The sequence below is a fragment of the Bombina bombina genome, chromosome 2 (genome assembly GCF_027579735.1).
Source record: "Bombina bombina isolate aBomBom1 chromosome 2, aBomBom1.pri, whole genome shotgun sequence".
Classification (NCBI taxonomy): Eukaryota; Metazoa; Chordata; class Amphibia; order Anura; family Bombinatoridae; genus Bombina; species Bombina bombina.
In genome coordinates, this window is record NC_069500.1 from 269,886,167 (window position 1) to 269,904,403 (window position 18,237).

Here is an 18,237-nt window from a genome sequence, read left to right on the forward strand (position 1 = left end):
AGTGTAGAGATCACTATACCAAGTCCTAATCCTAACATATTTTTGCTGCCCATCCCTCAACTAATATGCAACTTTTAGCACTGCACAGAGCTTTAATCAGGTACTCAGATCAGGTAGTACAATGTGCTGGGCGTCTGGGACTCCAGATTTTTTTTTTAGGTGCATGCAGGGGAGGGCTGGCAATTTTTTGGCCCAGGGGGAAAGTATTATCCAGTAGCCCTGGTGCCCTCACGCCCTCCATTATTTAGGGATAGATTTAACTACTTCAGTAGAGAACACATTCAAGTTTAACTACGTTCCCATCCAAAAGACTATTATAAGAGACCTATCCTCATGGCTTTCTAAAAAAATATCTTGGATGGGGAGAAAAAATGTTCTGAAAATGAACATTTTCCCAAGTCTCTTGTATATTATGCAAGCTCTTCCGATCCCAATCCCCAAAAATTACATTTTAGCCACGCAGAAAGCTTTTAGAGATTATGTGTGGCGCAGACGACCCCCAAGGATAAACCATAAAATCATGCAAACTCCAAAATCAGAAGGCGGAATGGGAATACCCAATATAGAAAAATATCGTCAAGACATTTTCCTACAGAGGGTTGTAGACTGGTGCATACACTTTGAGCATAAAAGATGGGTTCAGCTGGAACACAGTATGTCAGGATCAACACATCTAGGAAGGCTGTGCTAGAATCCAGAGTCTGTAACACCGAAAGCAGACTTTGGCTCCCAATTGATAGCGGAAACATATAAAGTTTGGGACACCACACTGGTAACTCACCCATATATATCTTCGAGACCCTCTCCCTTAACATTGATAATAGACAATGGGCAATTCACACTAGGGACTCACACTCAAAGAGAAAGTCCAGAATCTTTTTACAGAGATATCCCGATACACTTCATTTCATCAAATGAAAATCTTTTACCACAAACCGACTTGATAGACAAAGGCTATACTTTATTCCGCAATTGGTTTTGGTACACTCGGGTATATTACTTTATAACACAACATAAGCAATACATGAATATGGTAAGACCTCTGACTAATTTTGAATCCTTATGCACTAGATCCCCCCAATAACCCACACCCTATCAACAATTTATAAACTCCTAACACAAAATCTTCCAGGTTACACTCCTGCATTCATTGAAAAGTGGGAAGATGAATTAGGCATAATAATATTACCTCAAACCAGCTCCATTATCTTTCAGAATATTTCCAAATCATCGATATCTCTCTCAATGCAAGAAATTTATATAAAACTTCTTCATAGATGGCATCTTTCCCCAGTTAAATTGAACCGCTTATACAGTAATAGATCCAGGCGCTGTTGGAGGTGCGGACATGGATATGGTAATTTAGCTCATATATGGTGGTGGTGTAATGCAATCCAGAATTACTGGAGAACTATCATTGGGGAAATAGAGAATATACTAGATATGCAGCTACCACTAGACCCAACAATTTGGATTTTGAATCGACCCCCCAAAATTAAACTAAAACACTGCAGTAAATTATTTCTCATAATGACTAATAGCGTTAGATACCTTATAGCTAGAAATTGGAGATCTAAGGAAGTTCCCACTCTTCTCATGTGGCAGCACAAAGTCACGGAACTACTTAATATAGAAGAATATTACTACCTTAAATATGCCAAAACGGATATATTTGCAGAAGTGATCAATCTATGGGAACAATACATAAAGGACTGAGATTTTGGACACATACAGTGGAGGTGTTCCAGAACAACAAACAACCGACTAACCACATAAACATATTACAAAAGACTAGAAAAGAACACATAGGCGAGGTATATATTAAGGAATTTCAACCAACAGATACATTAAGATTCAACTTAAGGTTAAAATTGCAGCTACTACTTTTTCCTTTTCTCTCTCTCTCTCTCTCTCTCTCTCTTTCCCTCTCTCTCTCCCTATACTCTTCTTTCTCTTGTCCCTTTCTCTTTCTTTCCTTCCTCTTCCTTATCCTCAAGTATACTCTCTATTCACCTGAGATAAGGGGACTTCATTTATCACAAATCACAAAGAATAAAAGATGTATGCTTGTTTACTACTAGCCATAATGTATGTAAAATATTGCCGATAACTATTTTAGGAAGCTTCCATTTTGTACAATTTTTTTTTAATGAAAATAAAATCGGTATTTAAAAAAAAAAGTATTACCCAGTAGCCCAGGTACAACAACTCCACCCTTTTCAATTTTATAATCACAATTTAAAACAAAACAAAACAAGCAAGGCAGTTTAAATAGCATTTTAAATATGCACAGTATATCATCAATCAAGTGCCAAATTGCAAAATATCTGTACAGACATATTTTACATGCATTCATAAGGGCTTCAAAATATTCTCTGCTCTGAAGGGTTATTGGGAGAAAAAAAAACTAATGCATGTATCCACTTCAGGATAGTTGTTGGAGGTCTAATAACAGTGTGAACTTCAAAAAAACTTCCATTCTCTAACTGAGCATCTAGAGACTGCTAATGTCATGAATCTTTTATTTAGTTAGTATGGAGAGAATAAAAAAAAAAGATCATTTCAGAAATGAATCTTCAGGACCTGTAATAATGATTGTAATATAATGATCAGCAGCTATACTTGTAGCAGAGACATAAACAGGAATGTGTTTGTATTTACTTTGTATGGCAGAGTATAGTGTATATTGATATTTTACATTTCAAGACATTCAAAATGCCAGAAACCAATGAACCATTCTATAAACTGACAAGTGTGTTCTTTACAAAGCTGCATAAAAGGTCACCTTTATATTTCTTTTTATTCCTGTGCTTTTATTGTTTAAACAGATAGTTTTATGAAGTAAACATGAGATCTGACAGTTCCAAAAAAAGTTCAGTTGAGAAAGTCTAATATTGTGTGCATATTTTACATTGAAAAGTGCTGCTTTACAATAGACACCAGAGAGCTGAATTTAAGTGACATTGGCTGTAGAGAAGCCAGGACAGTTGCTGTAGTCATAGCTGTTCTTTTACTTCACTCTGACCATATCCACTCAGTGTGGCTTAATTGTGAGGGTGCCATAAGATCTAGCTTGCATTAAATAATGCTAATGGGTTCAGTGTGGTCTCCCCTCCTCTCTACCGGAGCTCCTGATTGTGCCTTCTTTGTTCTTACTGAGGGATTCCCCTCTTTGCCGACAGTGCTGTCTGCAAAGAGGGGAATCCCTCAGTAAGAACAACGGAGGCACAAGCTTCACAGGAGTTCCGGTAGAGAGGAGGGGAGACCACACTGAACCTACTACACTAGGATTACACTAGTAAGGATCTGCAGTGAACCAAGTGGAGGGCAAAAGACTAGGTGAAAGCAAAAATCACTTGCCTACATGTTACCCGCGCTTCTCAGTGACTCAAGGCGACACTAGAGCGCTCCACCTATGTTGCAGTGGTATAGTTAATAGCAAGTGTGCTTATTAACTGAAAACTCTCATAGCCCAAAATGTATTGCACACTTTCTTTTTACTGCAGCGCGCTCTCATGCTGCTCCTCTTCCTGTGTACACTTAACGGCTGTGACACACTGCAAGCGATGCGGTGCGAGGCGATGCAGCTGCTTCGCACCGCGTCGCATCGCTTCTAAAGTCAGGTCGGGTATCTGAGCACTCAGAGATGAAATAATTGAACTTCAGAAGCGATGCGACGCGGTGCGAAGCAGCTGCATCGCCTCGCGCCGCATCGCTTGCAGTGTGTCACAGCCTTTACAATGTCCACAACAGTGTGGGCATTACATTTGAGATTTAGCCCTTAAATTTGTATGGGGATTTTATGATTTTAGCAAGTTTTACAATCAGGGGTGATCCGAGCATTGGAACATTATTTAAATAAACAAATTATTTGTTATGCTGTTTTGGTGCCTGCTCCCAGATTATTTCATTAGCTACATGCTTTTGAAGCAAGTACTGACAGCGCCGTGTCCTGGCTGTTGTGTAACAACCCCAGCAGTGGAAAGGTCTAGGGAGAGCACTTAATAAAGTTAAAGGGATCATAAACACCCGCACATCTGATATTCCTGAGAGATTAACGGCGCGGGAGAATGCTGCTATAATAAACATCTGCAGTTGCTTTGTGATTTATGATCACGTTAACGTTGAAGGTGCCTGTTTTGAAAGCAAAAATCACTAACCTACATCTTGCCAGCGCTTCTCAGTGACTCGAGGCGACACTGGAGCTCTCCACCTATGCTACGCTGCTTGCTACTCTTACAAGTTACAAGCTGTAACATAAACCCTGCGCTTCGCTCTGTATAGCCTGTGTGAGGTGGCACCTGATTAGCGCTCCATATGCACCGCCACACCCCCTGCTGGCCGCTTTAAAAATAATAATAAAATAAAAAAAGCTTTAGCACTGCTGCGGTCTGCTTGCCCGCAGCAGGGCTAAATGTAAATAAAAAGCACATGCCCGGTCCACGGAACTGCATGTCCTGGGCGTCGGGCGATAGGAATTGCACATCCCCGGTTACATATATATATATATATACATATACAAATATATAAATGTTTATAAGATGCAAAAATACCATGTAAAATAGTGGACAAATAGTAATCCACGTTGATAACTTTGTTTACATTTGGTTTTCATATGGCTATGGTAAAGGAGGATTGCAGAGGATTGTAAAGGAACTTTAAAACTCAGTTTAAAGACCGGGGAGGATATATGTGTACATGCATACCTTCCTTTTACATCTTGTAAGTGTTTTTTTATCTGTTTGCGCACTTATGCTCATTAAATGATCTGCACCTAGTTGGGTTGTGCTTGTTTTTCTTTTCTTTCAGTTGTCATCAAGTGGATAGAAAAATAGCCACTTCAATTTCCGGCAGCAACCCCTCTCACTGAGTGCACTACATAGGCTACGGAGGAAATCTCCTGTCCTCTATTTTAGAGGCACCGGTTTTTCAACCCTTCACACTACAACACTTCACACTACAGCCAGCACTGATACCGGCATTTTCGTTAGCTATTTCTGTATCCTTGGAATAGGAGATACAGTACTTCTCTAATTCCACTTTTCTTTCTCTAACAGTCTGGGAATCAGTAGATTCTGGTTCATTTACAGGCCCTTTTCAGTCTTTACAATTCAGCTTTAAAGATGCATACTTTGTTATATCTATTATATACTGGTAGATTTTTTACTGTGATACAGCAGATTTTTCCCTTCCATATGGGAGGTCTTATAGACAGGGTTTAGTGGTTTCTTACCATCTATTGCCTTTATTACTATGCATTATTTTATTTGAGAAGAGTTCTCTTATCCAGATCCCCTGGTTTGTTGTGGTTGTCCAACCTTTGGAGCCTCTTGAAGCGTTTAGACATCATATATCTATGCAGGGAGGAGTGTACCATCTGTATGAGCATGATGGTTAGCTTACCTGCCTAGCAAGCGGAAGGTTTGCAGTGTGAAATAAATTGCAACTTCCTATCAACTCTATCCTCAAAACAAGTAAAGAGGAAGGCCTCCTTAAACTGCGTAGAGGACATATCCTTCCTGGGAGTTATTGTTTTAGTTATTTTAAAGGAACAGGCACAAGGATTCTATTCAAATCTTTTTGTGATTCCCTGTAAGCAGGAAACTTTCTATCCTATTATAGACATAAAGTTCCCTTAACAAGTTCCTCAGGGTTCCAACCTTCAATATGGAAACTATTTGTTTTTTTCTTCCTTTGGTTCAGGAAGACCAGTACATGACGACAATAGTCCTGAAGGACACATATCTACATCTTCCCATTCTCAGGGATCATTGCCAGTTTCTAAGGTTCGCCTTTCTGGACAAGAATTTCCAGTTTGTGGCACTTCCGTTTGGTCTTGCCACGACTCCCAGAATATTCACAATAGGTTCTGGGGGCTCTTTTGCAGTGGTCAGATCCAGGGAATTACTATGGCGCCTTCCTAGACAACGTCTTGGTTCAGGCGTCATCTTTTCATCTAGCAAAATCTCATAAAGAGATGTTATCTTTTCTACGTTCCCACAGATGGAAAGTGAATATGGATAGAGTTCCCTTGTTCCAACTACAAGAAAGTATTTCTTAGGGACAATCATACATTCCCTATGCATGAAGATTTTCCTGACAGATGTCAGAAAATCCAAGCTTCTTGCTTTGTGCCTTTCTCTCCAGTCTGCTATTCGCCCATCAGTGGCTCAATGCATGGAGGTGATTGGTCTGATGGTTGCTTCCATGGACATCATTCCTTTTACTCGGTTCTGAGACCTCTGCAACTATTCATGCTCAGTCAATGGAACGGAGACCATTCAGATTTATCGCAGAGGATAGATCTGGATCCCCTAAAAGGAGACTCTCTCTCATGGTGGATTTCACAGGAACATCTGTCTCGGGGCAATTGCTTCCTGAGACCTTCCTGGGTGATTGTGACTACAGACACCAGTCTGTTAGGCTGAGGAGCAGTTTGGGGCTGGCTAAAAGCTCAGGGCCTGTGGAGGAGTCTTCTCTTCCTATATACATCTTAGAGTTGAGAGCAATCTTCTATGCCTTGACAGCTTGGCCTCAATTATCTTTAGTCCGGTTTATCAGATTCCAGTCGGACAACATCACCTCAGTGGTTTACATCAACCACCAGGGAGGAACTCAGAGTTCCTTAGCCATGAAGGTGGTGACTCGCATTCTTCAGTGACCGGAAGCTCACGATCGTCTTCTATCTGCCATCCACTTTCCAGGAGTGGACAACTGGGAGGCGGATTTTCTGAGCAGACAGACTTTTCATACCGGAGAGTGGGCTCTCCATCCAGAAGTATTCCCCTAGATAACCCTTAGGTGGGTTGGATCTGATGGCGTCTCGTCAAAATGCCAAACTTCCAAAGTACGGTTCAAGTTCAAGGGATCCTCAGGCCGCTCTGATAGATGCTCTAGCGGTTCCTTGGATCTTCTCTCTGGCATACCTGTTTCCTCTGTTTTCTCTCCTTCCAAGAGTCATTGCTTGTATCAAAGCAGCCAATGTAGCCTAGTGGTTAGCTTTGTGGCTTTGCAACTCAATGGTTATTGGTTCAAATCCAGCTGCTGGCACTGGATGTCCCTTTAACAGGAGAGTGTATCGGTAATCCTAATAGCTCCTGCATGGCCTCGCCGTATCTGGTACGGATGTCATCTCTATCTCCATGGAGGTTACCTCTAAAGAAGGACCTTCTAATTCAGGGTCCTTTCCTCCATCCAAACTTAGATTCTCTGAAGGTAACTGATTGGAGTTTGAATGCCTAGTTCTGTCTCTACGTGTTTTTTCTGAAGCAGTCATTAATACTATGCTTCAGGCTCGCAAACCTGTTACTCGCAAGATTTACCATAAGGTATAGTGTAAATATCTTTATTGGTGCGAATCTAAGGGTTTCTCCTGGTGCCAGGTGAGGATTCCCTGAACTTTATCTTTTCTTCAGGATGGCCTTGAGAAAGGTTTGTTAGTGAGTACTCTGAAGGGTCAGAATTCTGCACTGTCTATTTTTTTACACAAATGTTCTTGAAGTTGCAGCAGGCTTCGTTTGAGGTGATGCATGTTGTTGACATACAATTGTTATATTGGAAAGTTTTTTTTTCTTCTTGCAATTTCTTCCGCTCACAGAGTTTCTGAGTTTTTATCTCTGCAGTGTGATTCCTCCGTATATTACTTTTCATGCAGATAAGGCAGTTCTTCTTACTAAATTGGGGTTTCTCCCTAAGGTGGTATCGGACCGAAATATTAATCAGGACATTTTTTATCTTTCTTTTTGTCCTAATCCTTCTCATAAGGAACGCCTTTTGCATAACTTGGATGTTGTGCACGCTCTAATATTTTTCTTACAAGCTACTAAAGATTTTCGGCAATCTTCTGCCCTATTTGTTGTTTTCTCTGGAAGGCGTAAGGGTTAGAAGGCCACTTCTCCTACTCTGTCTGTCAGGATGAGAAGTTTGATTCGTTTGGCTTATGAGACTGCTGGACAGCAGTCTCCTGAGAGAATTACGGCTCATTCCACTAGGGCTGTCTCCTCTTCTTGAGCTTTCAAAAATGAAGCTTCTGTGGAACAGATTTGCAAGGCGGCAACATGGTCCTCTCTGCATACTTTTTCCAAATTCTACAAATTTTATACTTTTGCCTCGGCTGAGGCTTCTTTTAGGAGAAAGGTTCTTCAAGTGGAGGTGCCTTCTGTTTAGGTCCTTCTGCCTTTTTCTCCTTCCCTGTTTATTCTGTGTCCTCTAGCTTGGGTATTGGTTTCCACTAGTAATTGGAATGACGTTCGGCTAAATGACTGGGGTTATGGGTAAGGGAAGTTACACTTAACAGCTTTGCTGGAGTGCTCTTTGCCTCCTTCTGCTGGCCAGGAGTTGAATATCCCACTAGTAATTGGAATAACGTTGTGGACTCTCCATGTCCGGAAAGAAATTTATCAGGTAAGCATAAATTTAGTTTTTTTGATTATTATGGCACTTTTAGGTTACTTTTTCCAGGTTAAATAAAAAAAACACAACTATACCAAACATTGGATACTTACAGCTCTTTTTGTGACATACCACTCATCTTCATTAGTGCAATGGTACTTAATAAGCGTGTTTTGCAGTTTGGTTGATGTGGATGTTACATCAAGCTGGACTTCCATTTTTTGCCTACAAAAGAATAAACCCATAAGATATTAATAAATTAAAGGTTTATTACATACATGTTAGCAGGAATCTTGAAGCTATTTTTTTCTGTTAAAAGCTCCTTTGTGACTTGTAGAAATACTTTTAGTTATTGTTTGCAGCTATTTTTAACAGGTTATTTGAGAATGCTATACTTTAGATTACAGCTTGTACAAAATGAGCTATTACCTACAATGTTATTAAGGTGAAGAGCAATTTCCAGCAAGAAATAAATTTTTATTGTGACAACTGAACGTAATAGCTTAAAGCAGATAAAGAGAAAAACTCTGTGGCTCAATTTGTTCAAAGTGCAGTTTAGTTTGAAGCTATTATTGACCCAATAGACTTTTGAGATTGTGTGCTATACTAACAGCTGAACAAGTAAAAAATTACCAGGTTGTTTATTTCCATTTAGAAACACCAGTGCAATAAACTCATGAGGCTCAAATGTACTCAAACTGGAACATGAATATGATATAATATTAATAATTATTAATAGTAGCAGTAGCAGTATTGCAATTAAACTAGCAAAACAGCTGAGAGAAATTTTTTGACTATAGTAAAACATAACTACTAGTCAAAAATTAAATGTGCATGGGTGCGTTTCAAATTGAAATATAAGCATTTTGCAATATACTTCCATTAGCAAAAATGCTTCTAGTAAAATGTATTACTGTTTTTCAGCAGCATACACAAATACCCCTTGAGGACCCTTGCATTAGTATTCAGTAACACCATGCCTGCTCAGAGAGGTGGCTGTGGTGTGTATTGCTTCTAAAGACGTAACGTGTGTCATACAAGCTACAGCTGAGTCTCTGAGCAGGCATGGCGTTTGAATACTGATGCACGGCCTTCACCGGATATGTGCGTATGCCGCAGAAATACTGTAATAACTTTTTATTAGTAGCAATTTTGCTAATGGAAGTATATTGCAAAAATACTTCTATTTCACATTGAAATGCACATATGCACATTTTAGGTTTGACCTTTCTATCCGTTTAATAGAGGAACCAACCAGGCATGGTCAAGTGAGAGAGAAAAACAGAGGGGAGAGCAAAACAGAGGGTAGAGAGGAGGGGGAGAGAGACCAAAAGAGAGGGGGGAGAGACCAAAAGAGAGGAGGGAAAGAGCAAAAGAGAGGGGGGAAATAGAGAAAGCGAGCAAAAGAGAGGGGGGAAAGATAGAGAGCAAAAGAGAGGGGAGAGAGAGCAAAAGAGAGGTGGGGGAGCAAAAGAGGGGGGAGAGAGAGATCAAAAGAGGGGGGAGAGAGAGAGCAAAAAAAGGGGAGAGAGAGAGAGCAAAAGAGAAGGGGAGAGAGAGCAAAAGAGGGGGGACAGAGAGAGCAAAAGAGAGGGGGGGAGAGAGAGAGCAAAAGAGAGGAGAGAGAGAGCAAAAGAGGGGGGAGAGAGCAAAAGAGGGGGGAGAGGGAGAGCAAAAGAGAGCGGAGAGAGAGCAAAAGAGAGGGGGAGAGAGAGCAAAAGAGAGGGGGAGAGAGAGCAAAAGAGAGGGGGAGAGAGAGCAAAAGAGGGGGGAGAGAGAGCAAAAGAGAGGGGGAGAGAGAGAGCAAAAGAGAGGGGGAGAGAGAGAGAGCAAAAGAGGGGGAGAGAGTAGAAGAGGGGGGAGAGAGAGAGAGAGCAAAAGAGGGGAGAGAGAGAAAAAGAGGGGGGAGAGAGCAAAAGAGGGGGAGAGAGAGCACAAGAGAGAGAGAGAGAGAGAGCAAAAGAGGGGGAGAGAGAGTGCAAAAGAGGGTGGAGAGAGAGAGCTCAAAAGAGAGAGGGGGAGAGAGAGAGAGCGCAAAAGAGAGGGGGGAGAGAGAGGGAGCAAGGGTTGGAACCGCGGTATTTAAAAAAATTGGCCCGTGTACACAGGCTTTAGGACTAGTATACTATAAACAACATCAAATCACATAAAATCACAGAGATGTGTAAAAAAACACTTGTGTGAACAGATTATAAATGTCCAAAAAGAAGCATTAAAAAATGCTCGGGACTTTCAATACTTTAGAATTGTCATAAAAAACAAAAAGCATAGATCTCCTATCCAATCGTATTTTGATGGAGATACAATTTTTTGCACTAATCTTTCAGTCTTAGCAATTCACGGTAAAAGCTGTACTTGAATAACGGTACCTTTAACCCGTGTATGCTGTATTCTTTTTGCACTTCCGGCAGCAGTGAGGGGGGGGGGGGGGGCTAAGTTGGAAGGTTAGGGGCTGGGAGGCCTAGAACAACAATTGCTGGGGGGGGGGCTAGAAACAAATTGTTCTGCCCCTGGGGAGTCCTGTTTATTCATTGGCAGATAGGGACTGATCTGAGACAACAAGCAATGAAGCTTCAACAGTCTGCATTGCCGCTTTGCTACTTCCACATCCGCTCCACCCTCTTCACAGCCTCACACTTGCATTACTATATCTTAACCCCCTGTTCTCCACGCAGGCTTCTACAGAGAGGGTGGATGTGGGAGGAGCAGCGCAAAGGCTGTAGAAGCATGCAGTATAAGGTAAGTTATCAGTGCTTAAATGGAAAAGCAAAAAAGATTGCTGCCATGAAGAACAAGCATATAAGACACAGTTTTGTGTATTTGCTAAGTGAGAGTCATATTGCTTTAACTTGAGCAACATCTACATACATTGGAAATGCTACTCAGCCATAATTTTTGAAATTATTAAAATAAATGTCATTGTCTCACCTGATTTGTTTAATTAGCTCCCAGCAGTGCACTGCTGCTTCTTCAACAAAGGATACTAAGATAATTAAGCAAATTTGATAATAGAAGTAAAATTGTAGGCGCTATCTGAATCCTAAAAGAAAAGTTTTGTGTTTCCTGTCCCTTTAAATAAACTTTTTTTTTTTTTTTTACTACAAGGTAGTAAAATTAAAATAAATGTATTAGCCCTCCTGGCTCACAGCATTGGATATACTTTTAAGAATGAGGCAGAGTTTAATTCATCAAATTTTTTATATTTATTTATTTACTCCAATTTTTACCTTTTTACAGCTCCAAGGATAAGTGCAACTCTCCCGCCCGCCATATTGTGTAATTGATTGGCTGGTGACGATTCTTAAAACAACTAATCCTTGTTTCTCCCCTGGGGCGTTCAGTCCCTTTGCACAACCGTCACGGCCCGCGGGGAAACAAGGATTAGTTGTTTTAAGAATCGTCATCTGTCATTTTTAAAAGTCTATATCCAAAGCCGTTAGCCAGGAGGGTTAAGTTTACATTCACTTTAACTGAGCATCTCCATATTGTGCCACAACCGAAGATCCTCTGTATTTCCAATCACATTGCAAGGTATTTGACTTTGCAAATTGGGTAATGTCATATTTTAACATATTTTATTGCCTATGGCAGAATTATTATTATTATCAGACTTACATGCTAAGGGGTTCAAGGGGATAGAAGTGGAGTTAGGAAAGGTTAGTGTAGGTTGTATGCATCCCTGAATAGTACAGTCTTTAGGGTCAAGCGTTTTAAAATTACCAGCCACTGTTGACTATTTCTATACAATATAGTAACTTGGAGAAGTGAAACGGAACTGCTGTTAGGGCAGCTTATTGATATATCGAATGTAATCCCTTTTGTTACGAACCCCTGTAATGCCATTGGTAATAAACCATTAACCCCACTTCCTATAAAAACCCTGAAATGCCAAGATTAGTCTCCCTGCAACTATATTAACCTCTCTTTCTCCTTTACAAATAACTAAAAATACACACAATAAATTAACCCTTTCCTTACTGTAAATTATATATCATATTTCTCCTGTGTAGTCTCTTAACCCATGCAATGCCAATATTAGTCACCGTGCAAAAACTATATTTTACCTATTTTCTTCCCTTATCCCTCACTAGAACTACATTCCCTACATTAACTATTTCCATAAAGCAAATTAAGAATTATCTTTCTCCTGTGTCATCTCTAAAAGAAAATTATGAAATCCCTACTTAAAGGGACATAATACTCATATGCTAAATCACTTGAAACTGATGCAGTATAACTGTAAAAAGCTGACAGGAAAATATCACCTGAGCATCTCTATGTAAAAAAGGAAGATATTTTACCTCACAATCTCCTCAGCTCAGCAGAGTAAGTTATGTGTAAAAAGTTATACTCAGCTGCTCCCAGCTGCAGGTAAAAAAAAAAATGAAGAAATGAACAGCAGCCAATCAGCATCAGCAGTGCTGAGGTCATGAACTCTTACTGTGATCTCATGTGATTTCACTTAACTCTCATGAGATTTCATAGTAAACTTCCCCTACCTGATTGGTGAAATAATATGAGAGTGCACGAGGCTCATCCCCTAAGCTGTCCTAGGACAGACACACTAAAATGCTGCTTAGAAATCCTTTACAATGGGATGTGGCTACTGAGGAACTTTTGAGGTGAAATATCTTTCTTTTTTACATAGAGATGTTCAGGTGATATTTTCTAGTCAGCTTTTTACAGCTATGCTGCATCACTTTCAAGTGTTTAAACATTTGGGTATTATGGCCCTTTAACTCAACTGCATCAGAATTCAAGCCCCCTCCCCCCCCCACACACACACCACAGCCCTATACAAAGAGACACACACAATACAGCCCCTATAGAAGCATAGAAAGGGTTAATAACAGCAAAGGGCACACAGTTGTTTGAGGTAATTTGGAATTCTTGTGTAATGGATAAACAAAAAACAACTGGAATTAATAGTGTAAGACATAACTGAAGGCATGAAAGTGTCAACTTCACAGGGCCCAATACTAGTTGTTCAAGAAAGCCGAAAGAAGGGGTTAACTTAACAGGTTTTAAAGGGCCATGATACCCAAATGTTTAACCACATGAAAGTGATGCAGCATAGCTGTAAAAAGCTGACTAGAAAATATCACCTGAACATTTCTATGTAAAAAAGAAAGATATTTTACCTCAAAAGTTTCTCCGTAGCCACATCCCATTGTAAAGGATTTCTAAGCAGCAATTCAGTATGTCTGTTCCTGGACAGGCAAGGGATCGAGCCTTGTGCACTTTCATGTTATTTCCCTATTCAGTTTAAGGAAGTTTACTATGAAATCTCATGAGAGTTAAAGGGAAGGTAAACTTTGATGAATGAAAGTACGTTTTTTTAAAATACTATCAGGCAGCCGTTTTGATTAAAAACTTACCTTTGTTTTTTTTTTCACAGCCATAGCAGCTTCCCCCACACGGAGATCCTCTCTTCACATGTTATCAATGACTAATCCAGCTTCATCCAATAACGGCATGGCCTCAGGCAATGACTACCCTGGGGGGAAAGCCGTGATTGGAGGAAGCTGGATTAGTCATTGATGACGTGTGAAGAGAGGATCTCCGTGTGGGGGAAGCTGCTCTGGCTGTGCAAAGAAAAGAGGTAAGTTTTAATCAAAACGGCTGCTTTGTAACTTTGATGAATGAAAGTGCCCCTGTTTTTAATAGTATTGTTAAAAAACGGGATTTCATTCATCAAAGTTTACCTTCGCTTTAAGTGAAATCTCATGAGATCACAGTAAAAGAGTTCATGCCCTCAGCACTGCTGATTGGCTGCTGTTCATTTCTTTATTTTTTTTACCTGCAGCTGAACAGCAGCTGAAATATAACTTTTTACACAGAAATTACTCTGCTGAGCTGAGGAGATTGTGAGGTAAAATATCTTCCTTTTTTACATAGAGATGCTCAGGTGATATTTTTTTACAGCTTTTTACAGTTATACTGCATCAGTTTCAAGTGATTTTTTAGCATATGAGTATTATGTGTCCCTTTAATGTAGCCTGGTTACTTGCAACATTGTATAAACACTGTGTTATTATGAATGACAGTACAGAGAATAAAAAGCAGTAAAATACTAAATTGGGCAGATGCTCCTAATAAAATAAGGTAAGCAATAGCACATGCTTAAAATGGTTCCTGCTCCATCTATGACTCAGATAACATTCAAGTATGACTGTTATTACATTATGACATTTTTCACAGCATCTGACATGGGTGAGAACAATCTTGAATGGCCTGTTGTACAAGAATGACATCCTGGCAGTGACTGGCAAGTAGCCCTATTATCCTTACGTCACTGAGTGAGCAACATTAGAAGTGTACATAAAGGTGGCTTTATCAGACTGCTAAGCTGGCAAACATAGATCAGTAACCGCACTAACATAACTGCACTACACAAACCACTTGCATCCTAGCAGCATTTTATAATTTATTATCATAATAATAATTATCGCACAACCAAGCAGTGACGTATTGGTTATGTAACGTAGACCATCACACGTATGTAAATCGCTCATGTATTGGTTACAATTATAATATTCTCAGGTGCACGAGATCTACCAGCGCGCGCCCCAGCTGTTCTCACCTTTTATGTGGACTCGTTCAGATATATGGGCACCAGCCTGCCTCGCGCTGTGTGTATCTCAGATTTTGTGGCACATTCTTCAACGACATCCGCTGGAGTAAGCAAGACATCGGCAGTTACAGAACCGACCAATCACATCTCTGAAAAGGTTCTATGGCATCATATGGAAGGCGGTGCAGCATCCCAACATAAAGCGGTCATCTCAAACTTAGAGCCAAGCAGCCAATGAGCTGCGGAGACATATGAAGGATGTAAACTGTACCTTAAGAGGATCCTTCGTTTCTATTGGCGTTGTGTAAGTGACAGCTCTGTTCGTCACTATGTGAAGCTGCAAGTGACAGCGTGTAGGAATAAGTCATATATTATACACTGTAACCTTTGAGCAGTGCTTTATAGCTTACAAGTGAGGTGAGATATCATTAATTACTTTCCATCGGGACATGGTGTTGGGCTTGCAAAAATCTGAAATATAATTAAGCCTATATTCCATGTCCAAATCATTCCATCTAAAAAAGGCAAAATTATAAATCAGAAGCCGATGTCATGTTTATTTAATTAAAGGTCACACGTGTCATTCAGGGCATCTTTAATTAGATTCCAGTTTTGCTCCATGATTTTTTTTGCAAACTCAGAACCATCCGTGTCCTGTTTTATTAATATTTTTAGATTACTAATTTCTCTTGATTCACCAGATATTAAATCAATACTCGTCAGTATTAGGAACGTTTATAAATGGTAGTTCAAAACGTTAGGAAACACAATTATCACATAATTTCAGACAATAATTTATGTATTATTTTTCTAGGATTTAAAGTGTGATCATATAATATTTAAGCAAAGTTCTTATTTTAAAGTTAAAGGGATAGGAAACCCCACAAATGTCCTTCATAATTCAGATAGAACATATAATTTTTGAACAACTTTCAAATTTACTTTCATTTTCAAATATGCTTCATTCTCTTGTTATCCTTTGCTAAAACTTTGCTTTGCATTGCACTACTGGCAGCTTGCTGAACACATCTAATAAGCCAAATAGCAAATTATAAGTGACAAATGTATGCAGGCACCAATCACCAGCTAGCTCCCACTAGTTTAGGATACGTGTGTAATCATTTTCAACAATGGATACCAAGTGAACAAAGCAGATTTGAAAATATAAATTATTTTAAGTGTCTTAAAATGGCATCCTCTATCTGTTTCTTGCAAGTTTAATTTTTACTTTCCTATCCGAATTTTTTCTTTCATGATTCAGATAGAGCATGCAATTTTAAGCAACTTTCTAATTTACTTCTATTATAAATTTTTCTTTGTTCTCTTGCTATCTTTATTTGAAAAAGAAGGCATCTTAGCTAAGAAGCCAGCAAATGTTTGGTTCAGAACCATGGACAGCACTTGTTTATTGGTGCTGTCCAGTCAGCAAGGACAACCCAGGTTGTTCACCAAAAATGGGCCGGCATCTAAACTTACGTTCTTATTTTTCAAATAAACATACCAAGAGAATGAAGAAAATTTGCTAATAGGAGTAAATTAGAAAGTTGCTTAAAATTGCATGCTCAATCTGAATCACGAAAGAAAAAAATTGGGTTCAGTGTCCCTTTACATTTTAAAATGTTAAATGGCTGACAGAACACACAATTAACATCAGAATAATTAATGATTGGAATAAAATGGGTCAGTCTTATATAAATGTTTTTTTAGCATTTATTGACACAAAATTAAAAGGAAAAGTAAACTGCAACCACCTATTGAAATTGTTATCACTTTGTGTGACTAATGGATGGAGTTAAGGAGAGTGTTGTAATTCATGATAATATATTGTATAGCAAGAGAAGCAGAAAATGCAGGTAAATGTTGAAACATTTACTCTATCACTAACTAGAACTCCTGGCAGAATTGAATAGCATGACCCCTCAAAGAGCAAGTTAATTTTATTGTACAGCATCAGCAAATGATTGCCCAACATAGACCATGAGCAAACGAATAAGAGCCAAAAAAAGGATTATGACATAGAATAACCGTAACTGCCTGTAAAGTCAAAATAAAGTCAGTGCACTTCCTGTGAAAAATAATTACTGAAAACTATTGTTTAAAGGTATCTTGTTATGTCAAAGGTACAAAACAGAAATAATTCTTTTAAAAATACATCTCTCTAGTACACCTACAGATAAATCATTTCCATATACTATAAACAATCACTGTAGCTCTACAGAGCTCATGTAAATCACAAGAATCTCTGTTTTATAAATGTATCACGTTTGACAGATAGTTCTGCTGGGCTCTGTCTGTTAGTCCCTTACCTTGCACTTAGAACTAAATATTTAACATTACTTATTTATGTAAAATGTCCCTTATGTAAGACACAGCAACATCAATTTTTTATTTCCCTTTGGTTGCAGATTTTTTTTTTTTTTTTTTTTTTTTTCCTTCTTTGCAGGTGTTGGAAAACAGAAAAATGACAAATGTTTTTTTGGGAAGGTGAACTTATGCTAAATTAGGAAACAAAGTGTTTATGTTATGTTTAAACAAATTATGAAATCTACATTCTATAGAGCAAGATCTGTATGCTCAAATTTATCAAAAAAACCTTTTGTTATTGCTCTTCTCCATGCGCAAGCTGAGGTGATGTAAAGATACATTTCTGCAGTCAGATTTGTATCGTCATCTTATTTATCAATGAAAATAAGCAACTATTCTCAATGTAAGTGGCAATAGCAATAAATATGCAGGCTCACTAGTAGCTTTCTTAACAGTTATGGAAGAAAATAGATCTATTTTCATTATACTGCAATTCTATTTTTTGTATTTTTTTTATATATTATTTTTGCTCCCCAATAGATATTTATTTTTGTGCCCTGTTATATATTATTTTTGTGCTCCTATATATATATATATATATATATATATATAAAATTATTTATATATATATATATATATATATATATACATACACACAGTATATATATTAAAATATATTATTTATTTGCACTCTCAGTCCGCTATAAGAAAATAAATAATACATTTGTAACAAGTACAATTAATTAGGCGTACTGTAGGAAATATGACTAAAACAATCTAATTTAACCCTTTTTGGCGCACTTGTGCCAAGGAGAATGGGAAAAAAATAGGAGCATTTTAAAGTCAACTTGTCCAATTTTAGGCATATTTTTGAATGATAAATAGGGGCGTTTATTCGTGTGCGCATTTTTAGTTGCAAATATATATGATAAATCTTGCCCTAATTGTTTGAATCTTTGAAATAATCC

The 18,237-nt window shown here is 38.7% G+C and overlaps 1 protein-coding gene across 1 annotated transcript in view; it reads right to left on the reverse strand.

Moving 5' to 3' along the window:
- STARD4 (StAR related lipid transfer domain containing 4) overlaps positions 1-15,087 on the reverse strand; it is a 29,058-nt gene extending 13,971 nt beyond the window's left edge. The window contains exons 1-2 of the mRNA XM_053700478.1: positions 14,975-15,087; positions 8,505-8,616 (exon numbers count right to left, since the gene is read on the reverse strand). Of these exons, the coding sequence (XP_053556453.1) occupies positions 8,505-8,609 (105 nt within the window). The 5' untranslated portion in view covers positions 8,610-8,616; positions 14,975-15,087. The remainder of the gene's footprint in view (positions 1-8,504; positions 8,617-14,974) is intronic.
- Positions 15,088-18,237: the final 3,150 nt, after the last annotated feature.